This window comes from Helicoverpa zea, chromosome 18 (assembly GCF_022581195.2).
Source record: "Helicoverpa zea isolate HzStark_Cry1AcR chromosome 18, ilHelZeax1.1, whole genome shotgun sequence".
Lineage (NCBI taxonomy): Eukaryota > Metazoa > Arthropoda > Insecta > Lepidoptera > Noctuidae > Helicoverpa > Helicoverpa zea.
Genome location: NC_061469.1, coordinates 11,070,797 through 11,083,300, shown reverse-complemented (window position 1 = coordinate 11,083,300; position 12,504 = coordinate 11,070,797). Strand labels below are relative to the sequence as shown.

At 33.8% G+C, this 12,504-nt stretch overlaps 1 protein-coding gene across 1 annotated transcript in view; it reads right to left on the bottom strand.

Annotated features, from left to right (window-relative positions):
- Window positions 1–12,504, bottom strand: part of LOC124639151 (potassium voltage-gated channel protein Shaw-like) — a 187,563-nt gene that overhangs the window by 57,694 nt on the left and 117,365 nt on the right. Inside the window, exon 5 of the mRNA XM_047176387.1 lies at window positions 5,248–5,562. Coding sequence (XP_047032343.1) covers window positions 5,248–5,562 — 315 coding nt within the window. The remainder of the gene's footprint in view (window positions 1–5,247; window positions 5,563–12,504) is intronic.

Below are 12,504 nucleotides of genomic sequence, written 5' to 3'. Positions count from 1 at the left end.
AAAACGATTATTTTAGTATCTTAGTTTTGTAACATAGATAATTTCACATGAAGTAAGTAAGCTAAGTAAGGTCCGGCTCAAGGACCTAGATTATTATTCAAATAATAAATTCCTTACTCCACATCAAAGCCAGTATTAACAGCTACATTAAGCGTATGTTTCACAATATAACTGAGTATACTGGCCAGGCCTTGTGACGTTATGAATCGACTGCATACTATGGAATCGTTCCGAAATATACTAGTCATTGTGTTGACGCCATAGCAGTATTTGTGCTCGTATATACGTCACATTTGTCGCACCAATAATACATGTATTCGACTTTATGAATTCGACACTATACTATAGTGGAGTAACCACTATCACGTCTTCTTCATGAGTATTGGCCAGTATAGCGAGCCACATTTCGGGAACACAAGAATATACTTTGAGATGATCGTATAAGAAAGCGAAGAGGATTACACTCATACATATGTAACATTGTAATACGTGAGCCTCTGGTAATAAAACCGGGCGCATTGAAAAAAATACATTGGTGAGAAAAATTTCAATACAGGCGGCATATTGGCAAAGTTTCCTAACGCATTCTTTGGCGGGAATATAACAGCTGCGCGTTCGGTTTGTATAGTGATGTAACAGTATCGGTTTGGGTTATCGACAGTCGATGTTTTGTGTGAAGGTTCATTTTGAATGGATTCTTGTCATTTAGTCGAAAATAATATATTTATTAACGCCTTGTGTATATCAAAAAATCTGTTAGTGAAATAAAGCTTGGGGACAAGTGGTAACTAACTTTTTCTTATTCAAAGAAATCTTTCCGACAGCAAAGCTACAAGAGTAGTTTTATTCGTAACTTTTAATTTATCTTGCTGGTTTCAATCTTCCTTTGCTTAAAGGCACGACGACGAAGATGACAGTTCAGCAAATAATTAAGTAACAGTTATCTTATAACATACTTAAGTGTTTATTTTTCTTACTTTGTCATTTTAATGCAATAACGGGCCATTTTAGTAACTCGACTTATTGTTCATTACAAAGACCAGTATCATAGTAGAAGTACATCTCTATGATATGTAGTACTTGAACATCATCATCATCCTCCTGCCCTTATCCCAATTTTGTTTGGAATTGGGGCAGCATGTTTTCTCATTCCATGCTCTTCTATCCGTCATCTCGCAAGTAACAGGTTGATGTGATATGTTCTATGATAGTGCTTAGATGCCAATTTTTTATAGAACATTATTTGACAACTAAAAATACTATCGATAAAAAAACTTTAAGGTGGCACATCCCTATCTTTTTACAGTGTCACACAGGGTATTACGCGGAGTGTAAAAGCAAACGCCACCATGAGCCGCAGTGTAACTGGGTTTTTGTTTGTCTTCTTATTTTTATATTTGTGCTGGACAGAAGTTTTATCATAAATATAGGGTGGTAATGGTCACACAAACAAGACTGCGTATGTGTGTGATTCTAACTTGATAAGCTGAGCAAGAATCTCATTGATCGTTTATGCGGTTTCGAGATACGAGGACTTGTATATACAGAATGTAAAGAATAGAGATAACAGACCCATATTGTGTCACTAATCCTAACTACTAGGATGTATCCCTTACTAATTAATATATGGATTAGAGACAAAAATAACTCTGCCTGTCTGTATCAACCTCTATTGGGCTTTCACGCCAAAACTACTGAATCGATCAAAATTTTTCGTTTCAGAGCCTGAAAAATTACTTAAAATAAAATTGGCTAAAAAGCATGAATATTAATTGGTCGGCTTGTTTTCAAAATAATTTACGGCCATTCAATTTTTATTGTGGAACTTAATTGATATGTTTTCGATCATAAACTGAATTTTCCGCTTTTGCATAGTCATGAATATGCTGAGACCTTGATGATAGAAATATTGGAGCTGGCATGTTGATAATGTAAATAATGTTGATAATGTAAAGCAGACCCATGAAGAATTAAGAAGTCGTGGTTTACCACTATTTCAATATTATGAGAGACAGTTGCAGTATTTGTGTCTGTTAATGGATTGTATTTACATGAACCTAATAAACAATTTAAGGTACTGAAAATAAACAGACTATGTTGTATTCATGACGTGTCTCAAATTGATGTTTTAAACTTTAAGAAGGTCCAATAGGCTCTTTTATAAAGCCATCATATAAAACTGGTCCACGTTCAGACAACAACGATTTAAAGAAAATCTGGACTTTCCTACTGATCTATTTTCAGTGATGACCTTCCAATATATTTTTTGGCAGATTTTTTTTCCCGTATCTCCTCATTTTAACAATCCATGTCCTGAACTTTTTTCAGTAGACTGAATTGACAGTCAATTAACTTTCAGTAGCCCACTCAGTGCCGGTAGTCTGAAATTCAGCCGAGTGCCTGAAATACATGGCAAAGGTGATATTGAGAGGGTATTTTTACATTTTTCAGAAGCGATTACAGTTTTTATGGATCGTTTATTTTGATTATATTTCAATTATGGCTTGAAGTAGATTGTTAGGGCTGCATCAGGTAATATTGAATTTTAATGGAGTTAATTTCATGGGGCATTTGAAGGGCATCGTAAAATTTAGTTTAATTTTATGATGGTGTGCTTAATAGGATTTAGAGCTGATTTGCAATTCAATCATCAGAAGGTGACGATTACAAGTACGGGAAAGAAGTACAGGAAGTAACTACTACCAATAAATAAGGATTTTCAGAGAAGGAATCAATAAGATGATATCTTGGGCCGTATCAGAAAGCCCAGGCAAACTGATTGAAAATTTGAATGGTTGAAAATGTCATAAAGGTCATGGTACTGTACCTATCTAGAATTTTGGAAAATGCTACTATGAACCGTATGCGGCACTGAATTGAACGTGAAAAGAAATGATGACACTCACACATAAATCGAATAGACACAAGAGAATAATTCGATAAAAATTTGCTTGATTAAAGTCATCCAAATCGATTACCATCATCTAGCTCAAAACACTTCCGTAATATAAAAAGACCTGTCATTATATTCAAAACTTGCCACCGAAAATGAAAATTCCGTATACAATAAAATTTTCACCGAATTTATTCAGTTTCAGCGAAGTGGCCATTTTGTGGGTATAATCACTTTGTTTTCGTGAGAACGGTTGATATTATGCAATTTTCATGAAATCATAATGGTTTATTAAATGCGCATGAAATGGGAAATATAATTGGGTTCCGTGTAAAAGTAAAACGTGCTTTCAACGTTTACTGGTTGGTTTTCATGATTTTATTATGTTTTCAGTAAGTGATTGCAGATGATATTGAATATTTTATTATAATTTCTTTCAGTCTTTTTCAGGAGTAATTTATATGGGCTCATCGGTAAGTCTGAGTTAATGAACAGAAAATTAAGTAGTAATAAGCCCTAAAATATTTTTTATTATGTCCGCAATATCTGAGATTTCCGCTAAACACTTGTTTATTTCTTCAAGTTTTTTGACTAACAAATTTTTATCGTTCACAAATGGACGTAGGTCTATCTTGCGTACTACAAAAACATCACATCAACAACTTTATGATTTTGAAATGAACGTCATGAGGTAAACAAAACACGACATACTTATGACGTCATTACAACATCCCCATAAATAGACCATTCTAGAGACCAGACATCCGTGCGTAGGTAGCAATATATATTTTAAAATAGCAAGTCAGGCTAGCGTAAAAAGTCCGGCGCATAAAATGAAACGATTAAAATAACTTAACATACATTCTGTGACGTCACAGGCTGCGTCATAAACGTCAGTGTAAAATTCCTTTTAGCGGTTTATTTTGGAGATGTGAGCTGCAGTGAAATGATATTAATGAAACGGAATTCCAGGAAATAAAATAACTGTGAGAATATGTTCCTCGCAGTTATTTTATTTCACATTATTTCATATTTTTTCCTATCACATTTATACGCCACAGAGGACTATTTAGTTCATAGAGCAACACCAACCAGACATGCCATGAGCACTTATTTAATTAAATCTAGCTCGATTTCGTTTGCGTGCAATAATTTGTAATTTTTTATACCTATGTATAAAATTCCACGCTATTTTCCCTCCTTAGATGATAGTATACTCTTAACGCCAACTATCTTTACACAGGCAGGTAGATACCTTTACCTTCCCACCTACAAACGATCATTCAGCCGAAATTATTGACAGTGCCAACAAAAGGAAAGTTCGCTCCAATACGATAGTGATGCATTGTGATCGAGCTGTTATTTACTCAATGTGATCGAATATTGTATGTGGGTCTGTTTGTTTGTGTCAGTTGTTTTAGCGATCAGTTTTGTAGTGTGTGTATTCTATAGATGATGGAGTTTTGTACCTAAATATCTGGCTTCAAGTACCCTTGGCAGTCGTTACGGGTAGTCAGAAGCCAGTAAGTCTGACACTAGTCTAACCAAGGGGTATTGGGTTGCTCCTCAACCCAGTTAGGGTTGAGGAGGTCAGGCAGGGCAGTCGCTTCTTGTAAAGCACTGGTACTCAGCTACATTCGGTTAGACTGGAAGCCGACCCCAACATAGTTGGGAAAAGGCTCGGAGGATGATGATGATGATCTGGCTTCAAGTACTTATAGCAAGGGCTTTGTAAAACAGGAAAAATCATAGATCTACCCATAACTTACATACTCCACATATTCTTCATTTTCACGTGAAGGAAGAAATGAGGAATAATAAATGCAAATTTGTACTTTTGGTGAACAAGAGTTGCTCGGAACTTTGAATGTTTATATTGGTGCAATTTAAAACAACCTTGTACACGTAACAAATCTACTTTGATCAGAACTGTACTGCGAATCAAGGAAGTGTCCGTGCTTCATCCGGAAAATTGACTAGCGTAAGAATTGTCAACTCATGTAATATTTCAAGATGTATTCTTGCTCTGGGTTTATTTCCTTTATTCGTCACAATTTCCTTCTCACAGTATTTTGTTACATGCTTTACATTGACGACTAGCCATATTTTAAGAAGTAACCAAGTGAAAGTTGGGAGACTACTCAAACAGAGATTTTTATGTAGGGGAAAATAGCTATTATTTTAAAACCTTTTTGGGTAGGTGGAAAATTATCGAATGTTCGCCGTGTATGTAACTGACTGAAACCCACCCCTATTGTTTTGGATCCAATGCTGTTCCAGAACAATAAAAACTTTTTCGAATTATCCCCTCATATTATATTAAGCCTAGATTAAAAAGGCCGTTAAAAACTCACCTGCGATTTCTCAGCATAATAAACAAGGCTCGCAAATATCACGATGCCGAGCACCAGAAAAAACACCAACAGCGTCAATTCCTTAGCCGACGCCTTGAAGGTATGCACCAGAATCTTTAACCCTGGGCTGTGCCTCGTCAGCTTGAACAGTCTGAGGATCTTGATGATGGAGATGAACTCCAGAATGTCGGCTTTATCCACGTACTGCCGAACCACTGTCAGTTCTACTACCACGTCCATGTAAAAACTTAGTGTTGCTATAAAATCTATTATGTTCACTGGTGATTTGACGAATTCTATTAGGTTTGGGGCCACCTGGAACAAAGAGAAAATGTATTTTAAAAACATACTAACATATGAATCAAGAAACTGCTCCTTTGTGGGCAATCGGTTAATGAAAAGGTCAGTTACTTTGCACGTAGTTTTCAAAAAAAACTGAATAAGTAGCTTAGTTAGTTTTCAGTTTTAGTTTTCTAGGTTTCAAATAATTTAATAAATGTATAATTAATAATTTTAATTTCAATAAATAATTTTCTAGGTTTCTGTTTTCATAAAAAAACTGTTTTAGTTTTCTGTTCTGTGTGTCAGTTTTTTTTGGCATTCGGGCTGCCCGTTACTAAAGACATATAAATGACAGCAGAGTCCCACAATTTTTAACACGGAGAAACTTGTCATCACAAAATGAACACACATTCACAGACAGACCACGCCAACTTTTGCTCAATCTTATGTGCGGTAGGTACTTAGCCACGAACACCTTAAAACACCTACTATTACTTATAATTTATGCACATATTCATTATTCTCATACTTTAGCCTGAGTCTTTAGTGCATGGTGCAGCTGCACACTACTAAACCAGACGGTTGTTCCCGTATGAACACTAATTGAGAGCTCACCGAGGTATTAATATAGCTTCGTGCTAGTTCGTAAACTAAACTGCCTTGTATTCCCTATAAGACACGTATGATAAATATGTGTGTCATTATGTTGAAATTAACCCATTTTAAACAAGTTTTCAATAGCGGTTTCACCCGCGTTTCGTGGTAACTTCTTCGCGCACCCGGATAAAAATTAGCCTATAGACTTTCTCGATAGATAGCCTATCTAACACTGGAATACATTTTTAAATAATAGTTTATATAAAATACTTCTACGTAATTCTTGAGTCTATTTCATAGAGCTTTTTTTTTTCAAGACTCGAGAGTAACAGCTACGCTAAATATATAATCATGTATATGTAGTTCGACATTCCCTACAAAGATTAAAGGGTTTTCCATGGAGCTCATCTGTCCAATTTTCTGCTCAAGTAGTTTCAATCTGAAGGTTATGGATTACTTGTGATGGTTCCCAAGCAGCCACTTGAGATATAAATAGGTATATGATATAAGTTTTATTGATTTATGTACTGCTAAAAATATTCAGAGACCAAAAGCATGTTTTGAATTCAAACTTCAAAGTAAGATGTGACGTCCAGAAATAGGTCCCTAGATATTCGACTAAAACCTGTGTTTCTTTTTCTTGAATAAAAAGAAAAAAGCGTTTATTTATTCAAAACATAGGCAGTACACACTGGTACTCAGCTGCCTCCAGTTAGACTGGAAGCTGACCTCAATTTACTTGAGGTCTATAGGGGAAATTTGAGGCACTAACTAAGACAAAATATATACCTACTTGGAAAACGTCTTGGCAGATGATGATAAAAGTATACAATGGTCACTCAATTGTTCTAAAATCTACCAGAAAATCTGATATAATTACACAGACCAATCTATTTAATCCGACTAATCACGGAAATACACCGTGCCTATTGTTGGGAACGCCTCTGAAGTACCTCGATAAACCTATTCAGTGGGGCTTGTAATAATAATAATGAACTGGAAATAGGCCTTATTGACGTTACGGACACAATAGGCTAAAAGGAAGATGATAAAAGTAAATGTTATGGTTCATACTTACATTTTGTTGGTAGGAACCGTTTAGGAAAATTTTGGGTACTCAAGATATTTATTTAAAATTCATTTTTTAAATCTGAGAATATTCATTTTTATTTCAATTACTTTATTTAGACGTTTTGTCTTGACCGGCGTCCCGTGGGAACTACCGGTCGTACTAGGATAACATATCTATGTTGCTCGCAGATAGTGCAACTTTCTAATGGTGAAAGAATTTTTAATATTGGTCCAGAAGTTTTTGAGTGTATTCATTACAAACACCAAACAAAATACCAATTTTTCATCTTCAAAATATTAGTCGAGAAGTATGGATAAGAGAAAGCATGATTGCGATTGTATTTTTTTTCGATAGGTGACAATTTTAGGATCGGTTTCTTGATTACAGCTAGAAAAATACTTGTGCAAACGCTACCAAGATGGCCAGAATAAATGGAAGTATTTGTCAAAAATTGAGACAAGTGGCGCGGAATCTAAAGAAATGGTATACATTGTGGTTTTCTGCAGAAATGGTTTAGAATGAGTTCAATAAATCTTGGTTTCAAAGTTCAACCAGTATCTTTTTGGACTTGGATAGACTTCAAAATAGTAGACTATTTATTCTACCTGTATGCAATATTAAAAGGTTTGGTGTTGAAAAAAAAACATATCCTTCAGTTATTGTGAGAAGTGTACTTACCTACATGTTTGGTCATAAAAAACTTCAAAAGTACAGAGATAGAAATAAACATTTCTTTCTACAAAATCCTATTTTATAACCCTTAATAACTTCCAAATTTCCATACGACAACAAAAAAATGCTAGCTCTAACAAACACCTAAGGCCATACTCAAAAATTCCAGATTCGCTTATCACGTTAAAAAGAAACGAAAATGCTTTCTAAAGGTAAAGTGGGCCCAAACAAACACGGGGCCCAATTAACAGGGCCCTTATCACGCCTGCGGGGCCCAATCGGATAATAATGAGACGATTTGAAATAAAAAATATATCGTGTAAAGTAATGCGTAATTGAAAGGGTTTAGGGTTTAAGGTGTGGTTTTAGTAATGCGATTATCTGAAGTATGTATTATTTTGCAATGGATTTGTGGATGATAGTATACTTAATATATTTTTTGTCTTTTCTCTAATAAAAAATTTAACTAATTATTAAGATAAAATGTAATTTTTTGGACAGGTAAGAGACACTGAAGCCGGTTTCAAAAACGTATCAGGTTTGTTGGACCATTCAAGTTAAAAATGTGATGCAGATGTAATTTCATGTTTTATCTGCAAGCTTAAGCAAATCTTCACGTTTAATCAAAATTATAACTTCCTATACTACAGTGGAGTTCATTTTGCGCAACGTGCACGATAAAGTCTGTGCTGCTGCAAACCGTGAAATAAACAGATTATTGCGATGTCGTTTAGGCAGGTCTCACATATTTGGCTTGTGAAGATGCCGTTTTAATCTTTTTATACGAAAAGTGAAAACGGAAAAAAGGTGGAAGATATATAGTAGGTTACAAACCTACGAACCTTCCTAGAAGCGTGCGATATCTGTAGACTATACTATGACAACTAATAAATAACACTACAAAAACAAATACTGAAAGTCTATCACATAATCGGTAAGCCCATTGTATTTTTTTAGGTATTTAAACACTATTTTGCTCCACACTGCAAGTATATCACTTGGTAGTGTGTGATGAGCTTTAGTTACGTACTCTGTGTCATTTATATTTCCCGTTTATAACATGCAGGATGAAAGCGCAATGATTTTAATGTGCAAGTAAAACTTTCTCGCGTTATTTGAAATTCTGTATTTTTGCTAATGACAGAACTAGAATTTGGATTCAGAATAAAGTTTGACAATTTTAAACATACAGAGTGTGCATATAATTAGCATATTCACATTTTGACAATTTCATTTTATAGTTTTAGCTATAAGTTAACTTTATTTAAAAAAGGGGCTAAAAAAGTCAATGATACGAAAATTATATTTAATTTTATACTAAAACAGTTACAAAAATTTCGTTTATACCGACGGTGCAGCGCCATTTTCTATGGACAAGAATTTTAATTAACATACCAAAAAACAAGAATGTAAAACAAACAAACGTAAAACTGTAATTTGTCCTACAAAATAACTCCCCAAATCCCGGTTTACACTGATACCCTGCATACGACGACTAATCCGCGAGAATGGAACCACACCTTAAATTTTATGGGAGAAAACCCGTTGATTCGGTGATCCTGTATCTAAAAGACTGTCAATATGACCTTTTCTCATTCTATACCTACTTATTACTGGAGATTATTTCACTTATGTAATATTATTTTTAAGGTAAAACTCACGGTCTGGAATATAAGGTTTTATAAGAAAACAGTTCATAACAGCAAATCACACCAAAGTTTTGATTTCATGTCGCTCTTTTTGAGATACAACTAAGAAACTTGTAAAGTCTAGAGCCTTACATGGCCAGTCTACAGATCTGTTATTTTTTGTAACTCAAGGCGTGACAACAACGTTTCGACTTTGATTAGATACTTACTTATAAACTTTTATGAATATATGTAGAATAAAAAAAATCGTATATAGTACGTCATAAGAGATATAATATCATACACTGCTCCAAACTTTGTGTAAACATTTTCGCAGGTTTTACGACCTAACCAAAATACTTTGACCTTTTAAAATCTATTTTCCAAATTTTATTTCTAGAAAATTCTGTTTTTAGACTTCGCTGTAAACTCGTTACTTTGCTCCTAGTTTTATTGCTTTGTACATTTTAATAAATTGTTTGGTTTTTAAAACGAGTTGTTATTTTAGGGTTTTTACCTGTGCCAGCCTTTTTTAGGTTTTTGTGTTTGAAATATATGAATTGTAAATAACTTTGTTTATGTTAATTTCATTTCACTGATTGATTTTCTTTCGAGAAAACATTTTCTTTTGTAGTTTTTATGAAATAAATATACAAAATACAAACACATTGTGACACATTGTGTGGTCAGTTAATTGTTATAAGATTAAGATTACCTTTTATATAGAAACTAAAACATTCATATACAATGTTAAGTGTTTGTTGAATCAGTAAAATAAAATAAATGAATGAAAATTACATTTCAACCTTCCAGTCGTTGCAATGTTGCAATGCCTACAAAAAACAACTCCAGTATTTTTCTCTTGTTACTGTAACTGGCATTCTAAAACAAGAAATCCTTGAAGTAGAACACAAAAGTTTCCTCAGGGAAACCTCACACAAACAAACAGAAACAACAGCTGTATTATAAAACTTATTTATTCCGCAAAAGGTAACAGAGTATGGACTTGTAATTAACATTACAGCGAACAACTGTCACCTGTTTTTCTTCGCAAATAATCAGATTTTCACAAGTATATCTGGTTTGTCTTAACATAATATTGGCCTTTATCTTTTGACAAGACAGGGATGACCTGTTTTCTTTTTTATATAGTAAAAAACCTAAATCCACATTCTAATCACAGCCTATTGGCCAGATGGTAGCACCTTTCTCGCTAGTTTATTTTTGTATCGGAAAAAGTTCAGATAAGTTCGAAAAAAAGACAGGATCCAATATAATACCATACATGCTGTCACAGTAAGTTTTTTGATCAGGTATACAATGCCTAGTACCACAAGAATGAAACGATCAGAAAACCTATTACCGAAAGTCGTGAAATGAAAAAATAAAACCATTTCATTTATACAATCAAATATAAAGCTCCCTCAAAAATGAACAAACCAAGAATCAGTAGAACGATAAAATTTAATACCATTTACAATAAAACATGAATATCTCAAAAAGTACAATTTACATGTAGATAATTTGGAAATGAAAAGGCCTAACGCTTGAGTGGCTTGAAGGGTACCCATTTCATTCGGATTTGAATAATTCATGTATTGTTAATTGTGGGCTTACATATGTGTTATCTTATGAATAATCTGCAGCTAGAACTGGTCTAATATTGCTGATGTATTACAGTAGAGGACGGTGAAGGAAAACATTGTTAGAAACCTGGGTTATAAATTGCGGAGATCTAATTGGCCAGTTGAACAAGCAAGAAGTGACCCTTGTTCAATCGTAGGGTATCTAATGGTGAGATGCTAGGGTCTAGGTTTTAAACTTGATATGCCTCTTTTTCTCTTCAGAGCTCAAATCATTTTTAAAACCTCATTTTCTTAATATGTTTGACAAAACCACGTACCTATTTGTATTTCGTTCACCTATTTTGTTCGATACCAAATCGTACTAATACAAATGATTTGCGACCGCAGAGAAGTTGTAAAAATATTACAATATAAACAAAAATAAACATCAATTTTCCTCATTTACACAAAAATTAAGAACAACAAGAAAAGTCATTATATTCTTTCAAAATATAGTACCGTCGCTTACAATTTTCTTATTCATATGAATATGTATTATCCTACTTATACCACAATCTCGACAAATTGCAAGTCCATTTGCAATACAAAATAGTACATTATTTCTGCCTCAAAATTGACGCTAGAAGTTCTCGAGCTAGGAGAATTTATCACTAGAAATGTTTCTAGGTGAAACTTTGCCTAGGGGTAGCAAATGAGGGTTACCTTCAAATGAAATGTAGTGTAGTGGGTATTTCAAGGTTAGTTATTTAAAGTAGTGAGCGCAAGTTAATTGGGGTCTGTGTTAAATAATGAATTAATATTTAATAAATTTATATTTTTAAAAATTCTCAAAAAGGAGGAGGTTCTCAAGTTGGATTTTTGTATATTTTTAAAGGACAAATATCAATTTTTGGAAGTACCTACAGTCAGTAAAAATGTTGTATTTTTTTTTGTATATGAAACATGTCAGTTACCAACTGAACATGTAATAGGTAAATTAATATAGTTAAAAACTTTTTTATTGTCAGTCAACAATATCCATAAAAAAATAAAATAAACAATAACAGCAGTTACAGTTACAGCCTTTTTTATCGTCCCACTGCTGGGCACAGGCCTCCTCTCACAGGGAGAAGGATTGAGCATTAATACAACAATAACAGCAACATGTTTAAAAATCTAACTGTTTTGTTGACCATATTGCTATTGGTTCTGATCATTGTACATTGTACAAGCAAAGCGAGCGTTTCATTGCCCTTAGGCTAATTTGTGGCTAACCACTACATCATAATAGATGAATTGTTTCATAGGCATAATATTGTGTAGGTACCTATTGCAAAATATGAATGACAGGGTTTAAATTGAGTAGAATAATGACGCGGTTGCAAAAGTGAAATATTGTATTGTCTATCCAAATTCTATAAAAAATCATTTTCATTTAAAC